A 12,500-nucleotide genomic window follows, 5' to 3' on the forward strand; every position below is an offset into this window, starting at 1 on the left:
AGCCAATCGGATGTTGGAGACGAGGCGCTGACGTGATGGACAGCTTTCTGATACGGAACCGAAAATGACTACGCAGTATTACTTCGCTGCGATTATTATTATTATTATTATTATTATTATTATTATTTTGTTGCAAAAATATCGGCGTACACCAGCGTGAGTTCAGGCGTGTTCACGTCTATGTTACACAACTCTCAGTGACGGAGCGACCGGCGACTGTTCGACACGAGCGACGGAGACACTTGGCGGCTAGATGTGGGCGTGTCCGGCGGCGTGACAGAGTTGAGAAAAGTTTAACTTCATGCAAAGTTTCTGAAACGTCACGGAAAAGCCGGTCTACGGTGAACTCTTTACATATCGTTTAAATCCCGTTAAAATCGTTTAAAACGCTGGACGCCGGAATTCAGAAGTCGAATGTGCCGCTCTCATCGTGATTCAGCACTGATTACTGAACTTTGCACCGTGGGGTGGAGCGGCGTTAGCGCTCTAAATGCTATTTATAGTAAGCAGTATCTTTGTGTGTGACGTACAGCTTCCCTGAGTCACGGTGAGTCACTGGAATTAGTCACCGCCCCATTTCCACCCATGTCCACAAAGCACCGCCCACAATAGTTACCGTGGTTCAACTCTATAAATGTGACGTTACTCCTCATACAGCAGCGTGAAGAGGCGTCGGGGGCGTGTCTGTAAAACGACGGACAAGAGGTCGTGTCCGATTATAAACCAACGTCCCGGGTTTCCACACGGGGTTATTTATCCAGCTACAGAATAAATACACGTTCTGGAGACGACGCCTCAAACCGCCATCATTTCTGCATAATTTTCCACATCGTCTGTGTCAGTAGGAACTGAAAAATATTCAAATGTTGACTGTTGCACCTTTTTTAATAGGCGCTGTGAATTGAGTTTTCCTGGCAGGTTCAGTGTTCTGTATTAAAACGTTGGGTTAGTGTGAAAGATAAGTAAAGTAGTGTCTTGTGTAGATATGTGGACGTCCCCGTCGTTTGAACGCCGTTTTGCCCTTGTAAGACGGATAAAAGCACAAAGCTGAGCTAAGCGCCGGAGCACAAAGTGCACGCTTGTGATTTTTAATAAAACATGCTGATGGTCATCGTGTAAAGCCGTGGATCAGGTTCTGTTCGGGTGCCGCTCCGGTCAGCAGGAGTGACTCATCACCTGGCTGTAGGAAACCTCAGCAAAAACAAACAACAACCCCACACACACAACCAGTCCTGTGCGTCTGTGCTCCACTTCTCCCTCGTCTTTTCGTACGGTTTAAACTCGTCCTGAAAGAGCGACACACTCTGCTTGGTCACATAAAGGGAACACTGGATTCGGGAAAAGGTCAGAGGTCACTCAGTCAGGGTAGAGTGGAGGTGAGGTGGGTTTGGGCAGTAACACGTGACCATTTTTTAGGATGTCCTTTGTAAAGGAACGCATTATTTTAAAGTAACCCTCCTGACCCTGGAGGTGGGGCGGAGCTTATTTTAGCGTGTAAGGGTTTAAGCCTCGCCTTGGGGTAAATTACTGGGCTGTGATTATAATCCTGTTTAAGGTTCGGTCTGAGCGTGAGCACGGGTGTGTGTCTCTCTCTGACACACACACACACACACACACACACACCCCCGAGAGATTTTTTGCCGTGTCATTAAACATTATTTCACTATTGTTAAATGAACGCAGGCTTCGGTTCGTTTCCTGAGTTTGAATTGTATGCGTGCCGGGACAAATCCATCTATTAGTGTTGAATTATGTTACGTGTAAACGTAGCTGCTGTTTATGATGGACTAATCACGCTCAGGGACGGATACCGTTAACGAATAAATGTATTTGCTAACCGAGCCATGTAAGTAAAAGCCCCAGTGCGGCACCCAGTGCTACGGTCTAGTGTGTGGAAACGAGGGCAGGGCGACGTGACAAATACCGTACCAAGCCATTTCCGTGATACTCGATACGCATCATCACAATGTGTAGGTTTACTTCCAGGCTACAGCAGCAAAAAAAATAAATAAATCAACAATGGACGCTGAAAGGGTGTTAAATTTCTCTTTCAGAATATTCTGAATTTTCTGTGATTTATTATTATTATTTTTTTTAATGATTCAGGACAAAAATTTTAAAAATCAGATCAGCTGGTCGGCTGCTTCAGGTCAGCCCGTCATACGGGATTTCGCCATCGCGGAAATGAACGCAAAATCAACATTCTGAGCTAAATAATCAGCCGACGTCCTCTTCGATTCACGCGTTGGACACGAGTACAGCTCAAAGGTCTGGTTTTCCATCAATCTCTGCGAAAGACGATTTCGAAATTGCGATTTCGCCAATTCAAGTAGTTTTCCGCAAATAAATAATAATAATAATAATAATAAAAAAAAAACGCACAAAAGCCTCAAAGTTGAGACTCGTTTTGAAAAATGAAGTCGTGGCGAAATCGAGCGTTTTTTCGCCGCAACGATCAGTCACCTGACTCGAACCCCGTAGAAAATCTCCGGTGGGATTTGAAGAAGGCGGATGCAGCACGCAAACCCAAGAATATCACTGAACTGGAGGCCGTCGCTCATGAGGAACGGGTGAAGATTCCTCAGGAACGCTTCCAGAAGCTTCTCGTTTGCAGCGGGTCATAACAGCAAAACGACGCTCTACAGAGTACTGAAGCTCGTCGTGAAGGGGCTGAATAATTGTGAGAGTGGAGAAGTCATCATAAGTTGCATTTTCAGTTGAATTTGGGGAAACCACTCGAAGCATTCGTCGTCTTAAACTATTCCGATGCTTTTGTTTGATTTGTTCATCGCAAACAGCTGAAAGTCTGTACATTTTGACAATAAACCTGATCTGCACTTGGGGGGGGGGGGTCATTTTTATTGCAACTCTATTTCCCAGCCTTACTGGAAACCAAAAAAAGTGAGATCATTTTCTTCTTTTTATTAAAAAAAAAAAAAAAAATCTTTTCCCCCTCAGAGCTACCGTCTCTTTCAGTTTCTGACGACAAAGTGATAAACACTGATGATGTAAGAGATTTTGCAAAAAGACGTTCTCAAAATATCTCCGTCTCAAAATATCGGGGGCCGAGCAGTCGACCCTGTGTAACCCGAGACGCAGGGCAGCTGCTAGAAGCAGCTTCGTGATGCACTCCTTTAACCGCTGGAACGCTTTCCAAGCTTTATTTATTTATTTATTTATTTATTTATTTATTTATTTATTTATTTATCAGTGTTCTGAGACAAATAAAGGGAGGCCACCAGCACCGTCACCGCTGTTGATCCATTAGAGCTTTGACACAGCGGTGTGTGAGTCACTTCCTGTCTGCCAGCGTGTTTGACATTAATGTGCCTGTATTGATTTAATCGGAGCTCTGGAAATAGCTGTATTCGCTCGCCCCGCCGACGTCACCGCCCGGCACGCGGCCTGTTAAATGATATCCGTATCGCTTCTCAGGATTTCCGTGTATCCGCCCGAACAGCTTTTATTCGTTCCGGCCTCTCGATGTAGGACGGCAACATCCACTCAGGGGCCGATGTGGAAACCGTGTGATGTTTCCTTAAACACCGGCCTGAGAAGTGACTGTCTAGAGCGTGTGAAAATGAACGGACGGAAACACTCCGTCTGTTTGAGAAACTTCCTGCAAGATGTGTTTACAAAAAAAAAAAAACCCCCAAAAAACCACGTGTAACGTTTTTTTTCAGCTCTACTCTGCTTCGGATAAAGACGACGACTTGCTCTTTCTTTATCTTTCCTTCTGCTGTAAAGCATAATGATAAATACCGTCGGAATGGACGCATCACGCTGGCTGTAGTGTTTCCTTTTATTTAAAGAGAAAGACCGTGTTTATAAAAGTTTTATATATAATGAGAGATGGATGGATGGATGCATGGATGGATGGATGGACGGATGGATAGGTGCATGGATGGATGGATGGATGGATGGATGGATAGGTGCATGGATGGATGATAGATGGATGGATGGATAGATGCATGGATGGATGGATGCATAGATGGATGATAGATGGATGATGGATGCATAAATGGATGATGGATGGATGGATTGATAGATGCATGGATGGATGGATGGATCATGGATAGATGGATGGCTTGATGGATGGACGGATGGATAGGTGGATGATGGATGGATGGATGGATGGATGGATAGATGCATGGATGGATGGATGATAGATGGATGATGGATGGATGGATGGATTGATGGATGCATGGATGGATGCATGGATAGATGGATGGCTTGATGGATGGATGGACGGATGGATAGGTGGATGATGGATGGATGGACGGATGGATGATGGATGGCTTGGATGGATGGATGGATGGATAGATGATAGATGGATGCATAGATGGATGATGGATGGATGAATGGATTGATAGATGCATGGATGGATGATGGATGGATGCATGGATAGATGGATGGCTTGATGGATGGATGGATGGACGGATGGATAGGTGAATGATGGATGGATGGACGGATGGATGATGGATGGCTTGATGGATGGATGGATGGATGGATGGATAGATGATAGATGGATGCATAGATGGATGATGGATGGATGATGGATGCATAAATGGATGATGGATGGATTGATAGATGCATGGATGGATGGATGGATGATGGATGGATGGATGATGGATGGATGCATAGATGGATGGATGCATTGATGAATGCATAGATGGATGGATGGATGGATTGATAGATGGATAGATGCATGGATGGATGATGGATGCATAGAGGCATTGATGGATAGATGCATAGATGGATGGATGGATGCATAGATGCATAGATGGATGGATGGATGGATGGATGGATGGATGCACCTAAAAAGGCATGAAGCTGATGATCGAGTCAAACACCGATGTGGAACTTAATCACCGTCATGGCCTCATGTTAAGCGGCGGTACTGTCAGCACCAGGAAGTTGATTTGTTTTCTGACAACAGCATGTTCCAAGTGTTTTCTTCCTCTTATACCACAGTTTTATAACGACCACTATGTTTCATTTTTTTGTTTACTAATTAAAGCGCCTCGAAACGTGCAGCGTTATCCGACGTGTCGGACATAATTTCCACCGAAACAGGAAGTCACGGCAGAACATATCAAGTGGCCCCTCCCCCCTTTCCAACATCCAGTAGCATTTAGCTTACCTCACAGCCCGAGCTAAGCCGTACCCGCTGGTTACTACCGGGGGGGGGGGGAAACCTACGCCCGTCACAAAGCCACGAGCCGTCCGAACTTCCGAATAACACGTTACTTCCTGTTATCGCTTGCGCTATAGTAGAAACACCTCCCTCTCTCTCTCTCTCTCTCTCTCTCTCTCTCTCTCTCTCACTCTCTCCCCATCCCACTCTTTCTTGAAGTTAATTTAACCCTGTAGCTTGTCACGTTAGCGAGAACCGGCACAGTCAACGTGAACTCCTCTGTCCTGAAGAAACATAAAGTTACAGCTCAGACCGCTGCGAAGCGCTGACGCTGGAGACTCCTTCCAAAACATGTTGAACAACTCGCACAACGTAGACGTGAACGTTAATATAAACTGTTAATATGATCTCATCGAGCACGTTAATATAAACTGTTGCAGTTGGCGAAGATTACTCAACACCTTCTGACCAATCAGCAATGAGAATTAACCAGCGAAGTCAGGAATCATTGTGATTAAACTAACTAATTGTACAGATCTAGTGAATGATGTTGTGTTTTAAAAAAAATAAAAAAATAAAAATTATTTTTAAAAAAAAATCCTTTTTATGATTTAATGTTTCGTTATTTGTTTGTTTTTTGTTTTTCAGGAACCGATTAAGTCCAGGGCACCGCAGCTTCACTTGGAGTACAGATTTTATAAACAGTTGGGAAGCTCAGGTAAGAACTTCGTCTCGAATTTTATTCACAGCCGGACAGACGCTCTTTATACACGGTGTCTTCCGGGTGTGGCTTTAAGGTTTTTTCCCCCTCTCGGCCTGCGTGCTGTGAGAATCACGTGGGTGGTGAGCACTGATGTTTCTGATGTGGCGATGCTACCTCTCTGATAAGAGACAGCACAGAAAAACAGGGCTAGAGGTTATCTATCTGTCTGTGTGAAGGGCTCGCGAAGTCCGGATTCGCCGTGTGTGTGTGTGTGTGTGTGTGTGTGTGTGTGTGTGTGTGTGTGTGTGTGTGTGTGTGTGTGTGTGTGTAAAAACGGAGGAGCTGTTTAGTCCAAGATCAACGCCCTGGACATGAAGGTTGGCTTTAAAGGGAAAAACTCTCTCTCTCATACACACACACACAGAAGAATTGCTCTGACACACAACTGCAGTACAGCGATCTCATTCACGGGATCCGGAGCGAGGCCGAGAGAGACCGCCAGCTGTTAAGAGCGTGTGGAGAGCAGGCCAACAGGGCTCTCCTGCAGTATTTATAGCTACAGCTCTTCGCAAACCCGCTCGCCATTATCGAATATCCACCACGATGGCACTCCACTGGAGCCGCTCCAGCCCCCATCTGCTGAGATCCTTCAGCAGCGGGGAAAGGATCGCGGCAGGGTCACGTTTGTTGGCGTTTAAGCGTTTTTTTTTTTTTAACCGCCCCAAGATGAGGTTTCCTATAGGTTCTACGCACAAAAATAACAAAAACATAGAGACTGTAATTTCTCTCAACACTCGTCCACTAACCAGCTTTGGAGCGCACGGGGAAGGATTTCTCCTATATAGCGTCGTAATCGGATCCGAACCGTGACTAACGTAATTGGCGATAATCCTCGACAGATGTCGATCACCCGTTTCGGGAAGGAAAACGGACGTCGAACCGACTAGGCGTCATTTTAAACAGGCTAATATTACCCCGAATGACATTCATTTTCATTTATCTATCCTATAACAGGCTACAACTGTGTTCGCGAAGGCAGCAGGACATTTTGCTTACACATAAAATGTACAGCTCTCACACGGTGGGTTACGAAATCTCCCATTTTGCTAGCTAGCTTGAGCAAACGGTACGTAGTAGGAACTACGATAAGAGCGCAGCAGTTTAGCTAGCTAGCTAACTTCGCTAGAAACGATCAGAAAGATTTGCAAGCCAGCGTGTACTCCCTGTGTTTTCCTGTTGGACCGCACGAGTAGGAGTGCTCCGGTACTGCAGGTGGCGCTGTTTAAAAAAAAAAAAAAAAAAAATTTCACAGCAATATCCACGAATATAAGACGACGATTTCCGCTCCTCCAGTTCGGACCGAATCGGCTTGGACACGCCTTGTTTGTAACATTTTACGCCATGCGTTTACGCCATGTTGCACGCAAAAGCCAGTCGAACATCTTCTGCGCACGAAGCACGATGAGACCTCCCAACGTCTGCTGAAACCGAAGCCCTTAGGGAGAAGGGGTGGAGCTGAGCAGCTGGGGGTGGGGCTAGGAACACTGAAGAAGGGTTCAAGCTGCTTTGCATGGCAGGTTGTAATAGTGGACGTGACGGTTGTTTAAGGTATTTTTTTCCAGTTAGATTTTAAAAAAAAAAAAAAAAAAAAAGCAAAAGGTATTTCCTGTATCAGTTTAGACAGACAGAAAGAGTACTTAAGTGTTAGTGTAATCTCTAATTTAATTTTTCTTTTTGTAGACAAATCGTGCACGTTTTTCAGCTCGACGAATTTCGAACAAGCCTTTGTTTATCACGTACTCATTACAGCACAGTGACATTTTTTTCTTTGCTTATCCCAGCTTGTTAGGTTTGGGTCAGAGCACAGGGTCAGGCCCGATACCGCGCCCTTGGGGCAGAGAGGGTTGAGGGCCTTGCTCAAGGGCCCAACAGTGGCAGCTTGGCGGTGCTGGGGCTTGATTCGATGACCTATAATCGAGTCGTATACGTCATCCATTTCCACCCCACTCTTTCCCAAACGCTAAAACACCAACCTTAATCTCCTCCACAACACCCATGACCACTAATCCCAGCCAATCAGTGTGCCTAACACACAGCCTCGGGAGCGTCTCCATGACCGCCGTCTCTTCCTCACGCTGCGCTGGTCCGACGCTGCTCGGGTGTGACGGGTGTAACTACACGCGATCCCTACGCTCGTGATTTCTTCTGCGCAAACCTTCTGTGTCCCTTAGTGAACGCTTGAGCTTTTAGTCACCGTGTTCTACATAAGGTTTCACAAAATGGCTCGGTTTAAACGTTTAATGGCTGTTTAGGGTTTTTGATTGAGGCCCTGTGTGTGTGTGTGTGTGTGTGTGTGTGTGTGTGTGTGTGTGTGTGTGTTGCTTCTCTGAAAACTCTCAGCAACATGTGTGGATGTTTCGCGTTGCCGCTGTCTCACTGCGATCATGTTTCAGCCTTTTCTCAGTATTGTACAGGCTAATGGACGCTGGAAGCTTTGAGCAGTGTGTGTGTGTGTGTGCGCGCGTGCTCATGTCGTGCTCAATGTTTAATTCACAGGCTCGCTTAGACCTGCACTTTGGCTTCCCATTGTGCCTCTTGCTGTGGCCTGAGAGAGAGAGAGAGAAACACACAGAGAGAGATTGTTTGTGACGCAATGAGTCCAATTGTTTTGCTTTCTTTACTGGAAAGTTTCCGAACGTGGAAGAAATGGTGAAAAGAAAGACTATAAAAGTGCGCTCGTGTGTGTGTTTTGGGTTTTTTTTTTTTTTTTTTAAACATAGATTTTCTGCAGACTGCAGGGTGAGTGTGGGTTGAGGCTCAAAGTCTCCTGAAAGGAAATGACTACCTACATAATGACTGTTCATTACAGGTCCCTGGATTGTCTAGCTCCATCAAAGTATCAAAGGAGCTCAGACGTGTTCGGCTCGTTTATAATTATCGCGCTCGGCCAGTCCCGGTTCGCGTTTATCGAGTCTGAGCGGCGGTGATGTGATGTGCTGAGCTGCGCGGCCAGGAAGAGGAAGTATTGCGCAGCGTGAGGTTTACGGTTTACTTCCTGCCCCTTTCCGAGTTCATGCTGTGCTCAGACTCCAGGTTTGGGCCTTGATGACTCACTGCTGTGGGCACATCCATCATCGCCGGGCTAAAGTGCTGGAACGTGTGTGTGTGTATGTGTGTCTGTGTGTGTGTGTGTGTGTGCACATCCGTTTTGTCAGAACGACACCGGTCTGATCCTTCCGTTATCTCCTCATCTACTGGCACCGTAGACGAGGAATGAGCAGCACGCTTATTAATTGACGATAATAAATTCAATCACAGCTCGCTTTATTAGAACCGGATTCATTTCTCAGCAGAGTATCCACCCAAAATATGAATAAAATATCCATTTAAAACCAGCACGAGCATGTTTTTAACTCCTGAATCTGACCCCCCACACACACACACACACACGCACGCACGCACTGCGATCACGTTCACGTTACTGGATTATGAATTTGTTTTCAGGACACATCAATCATGATGTATGCTAATATATAAAGAAGCGAGGCGTTATACCTATAAGGTTGCACTCCTTTACGATCTCCCTGTAAAGACAGTACGTGGGTAAAGTGAGGCAGTGAGAGGGTCCCCCAACCCCCCAGAGGAAATCCGATGAAATGTTGAAACTCGGACAGATGCAGCCTTTCTTTTCGGCGTTTTCTCCAAAGCCACATGTGCTGCTTAATCGAAAACACCTGTAGTGCAACCTGAGGAGACGAGGATCAACACACACATTGAGAGAGAGAGAGAACTACAGCGAATGGGGAAAATTGCGCTCGTAATGTATATTAATGAATCTCGATCTCCGTGCGCTTGGCTGGGTTCAGTTTCAGGTGTAAGCATGAAGCTGACGTGATCTACAGGTGTCTTGTGTTTTTGTTTGTTTGTTCCCTGCAGAAGGGATTCCTCAGGTGTTTTATTTCGGGCCGTGCGGGAAGTACAACGCCATGGTCTTGGAGCTTCTCGGCCCCAGCCTGGAGGATCTGTTCGACCTCTGTGACCGCACTTTCTCCCTGAAGACCGTCCTCATGATAGCCATACAGCTGGTGAGTCAGTAACCTACAGAGGCAGGAAATGATCAATACAGTAAATGTATTCATGTAAGATTATATATCACATTCACTACTGTCTCGCTATGAATCGCATGAAGTAAATCGTATAAATTGAACGTTTTTGTTTTAACCGGCTTGTTAACGGTCACTGTGGGTTGTTACCATGGTAACCCCGTTAACGTCTCGCTACTATCGTGCTGGCCTGAGTTCTGTGTGGCAAGCGAACGGTAAAGGAGACCGAAAGCCTTAAAGTCCCCATGAAATCAGTTTTGTCGGTTTTTATTTATTTATTTTAGTATGAATGCGCTGTCTAGAATTGTGAATTGAAGTGTCCCGCCCGCAAAATTATTAATATTCATAGTACTAACCGTCGAGTACGGCTTAGCCCGGGGCTGTGAGGTAAGCGAAACGCTATTGGCTATTTAAAAAAAACCCCAAACAAAACAACAACAAAAAAAAAAACAGGGAGGAGCCACTCGTTATGTCCCGCCCTGACTTCCTGTTTCAGTGAAATCACATCAAGGCGCTTCGAACCGATCTGTATTATATCGTCAATGACGTATTGTTCACTTTTTCTCGTCTTTCTCAGATCACGCGCATGGAGTACGTGCACACCAGGAGCTTGATATATCGAGACGTGAAGCCGGAGAACTTCCTGGTTGGGCGGCCGGGCAGTAAGCGGCAGCACACAATCCACATCATCGACTTTGGGCTTGCCAAAGAGTACATCGACCCAGAGACCAAAAAACACATCCCGTACCGGGAACACAAGAGCCTCACGGGCACGGCCCGCTACATGAGCATCAACACGCACCTGGGCAAAGGTGTGGCCTGTTCACGCTTTCCTCTTACAGGACGTTAACCCTACGTTCACTCTTAAGCAGCGCGAGAACGTTCGTTTGTTACGTACGCGCGCAACGCCGAGCGGCGAATTCAAAGACACGCACCATCTGGGACGAGATTGGGTTGAGATCAAGACGTAGGTATGACGCAGGAAAGGATTCCTCGATCCTACGGCACGTGTGGACCGACGTTTCCTAAGGAAATGTGCAACCTTTTTGGTTTCATCTTTATCCTGTTGTATACAAAATATACGAATGACACGTTTATAGAAACGTCACGGAGTAAAATAAAGCTCGGAAGGAGGACGTAGCAGAGATGGTCGGCGTCTCTGGGAGTGGGCGTAGCTAGAACAGGTGCTCGCTTTGCTAATTGGACCGTGACGCTAGTTCCAATCCGAAAACTTCAATACGTTTTGTACGGAAGTGATGATTATGACTTGTATAGTGGGCTTAGGCCACAATTGTTTCTCATTGGAGCTTTAAAAAAAAAAATATATATATATATATATATATATATATATATATATATATATATATATATATATATATATATATATATATATGCTGGTCAGGCCACGCCCACCGTAGACGACCTAGAAGCGTCACGAGTGACTTGTCACGCTTTAGTGTGAACGTAGGTTTAGCACGGTGTGTCAAAAAGAAATAAATAATTCGAACAAAGCTTGTACGTACATGCCTTGAGGGGTAAATGAGATCGGAGTTAAAGTAGAAATAAAAATAAAAGCGTGTTGTTTGAGTTTGCGGTTGTTCTGATCCACAGAGCAAAGCAGGCGAGACGATCTGGAAGCACTGGGACACATGTTCATGTACTTTTTACGAGGCAGCTTGCCCTGGCAGGGGTTAAAGGTAAACACGCACTACCCTATCTCTTATTTGTATGACCTCATTGTTTTACACACACACACACACACGTACACCTACATAGTTATCTACGCCTTCGATATGCTAAGCATTGACGAGCAAATGTTGGAACAGGACGTGTCGAGGGCATGGCTTTACATCTCACTGATTTTCCCATCGACGGGTTTGTTAACACCATTAAAAGCTTAATATTTTTCCATTTATAGCTCGGCCCATTTTTCATTTTTTAATTTATTTTTTTTTCCCCCAAGGAGTGTACAGCGAACATCTCCCAGTTAGTTTTTAAAAAACAGCTCTTATTCATTGCATCATTTGACTTTTTTGATTTATTTGTAATAAATATTTAATTTTGCATTTAATATTTTTTTTTCCCCCCTGAACTAGAGTTCCCTGCTTTACCCAAATTATCATCACTATTTTACTATTTAGTCTTGATTACTTTAGCATTTTATTTGTTGCATCATTTAACATTTATTTATTTGTTTTTTTTATTATTATTTATTTTCTACATATTTTGTTAAATATGAATGGGGTCGTCGTCCCCACCAACCGAGCTACCGTTCGTTGCTTTACCCAATTAATTATTACTATTTTATCATAATTACCTATTCCTTTTATGACATCTATCTATCTCTTTCTCTCTTTCTCTCTCTCTCTTTGTCTCTTTCTTTCTTTGTCTCTCTTTCTCTCTCTCTCTTTCTTTCTCTTTCTTTCTCTCTCTCTCTCTCTCTCTCTCTCTCAGAATTGCTGTTCCATAATTCTTTTCTCCATTTTAAATATGTATTCTAATGATGAGGATTTTGATAGGTCGTTAAATGTAAAAAAAAATAAAATTTCTTAAAACC

At 44.7% G+C, this 12,500-nt stretch overlaps 1 protein-coding gene across 4 annotated transcripts in view; it reads left to right on the forward strand.

Moving 5' to 3' along the window:
• csnk1g2b (casein kinase 1, gamma 2b) overlaps nucleotides 1-12,500 on the forward strand; it is a 34,117-nt gene that overhangs the window by 13,647 nt on the left and 7,970 nt on the right. For all 4 annotated transcript variants that reach the window (XM_017466986.3, XM_017466991.3, XM_017466987.3 and 1 more), the window contains exons 3-6: nucleotides 5,786-5,855; nucleotides 9,777-9,925; nucleotides 10,521-10,755; nucleotides 11,555-11,640. In XM_017466986.3, coding sequence (XP_017322475.1) covers nucleotides 5,786-5,855; nucleotides 9,777-9,925; nucleotides 10,521-10,755; nucleotides 11,555-11,640 — 540 coding nt within the window. The remainder of the gene's footprint in view (nucleotides 1-5,785; nucleotides 5,856-9,776; nucleotides 9,926-10,520; nucleotides 10,756-11,554; nucleotides 11,641-12,500) is intronic.

The sequence above is a fragment of the Ictalurus punctatus genome, chromosome 5, assembly GCF_001660625.3.
Source record: "Ictalurus punctatus breed USDA103 chromosome 5, Coco_2.0, whole genome shotgun sequence".
In the NCBI taxonomy this organism is placed as follows: Eukaryota; Metazoa; Chordata; class Actinopteri; order Siluriformes; family Ictaluridae; genus Ictalurus; species Ictalurus punctatus.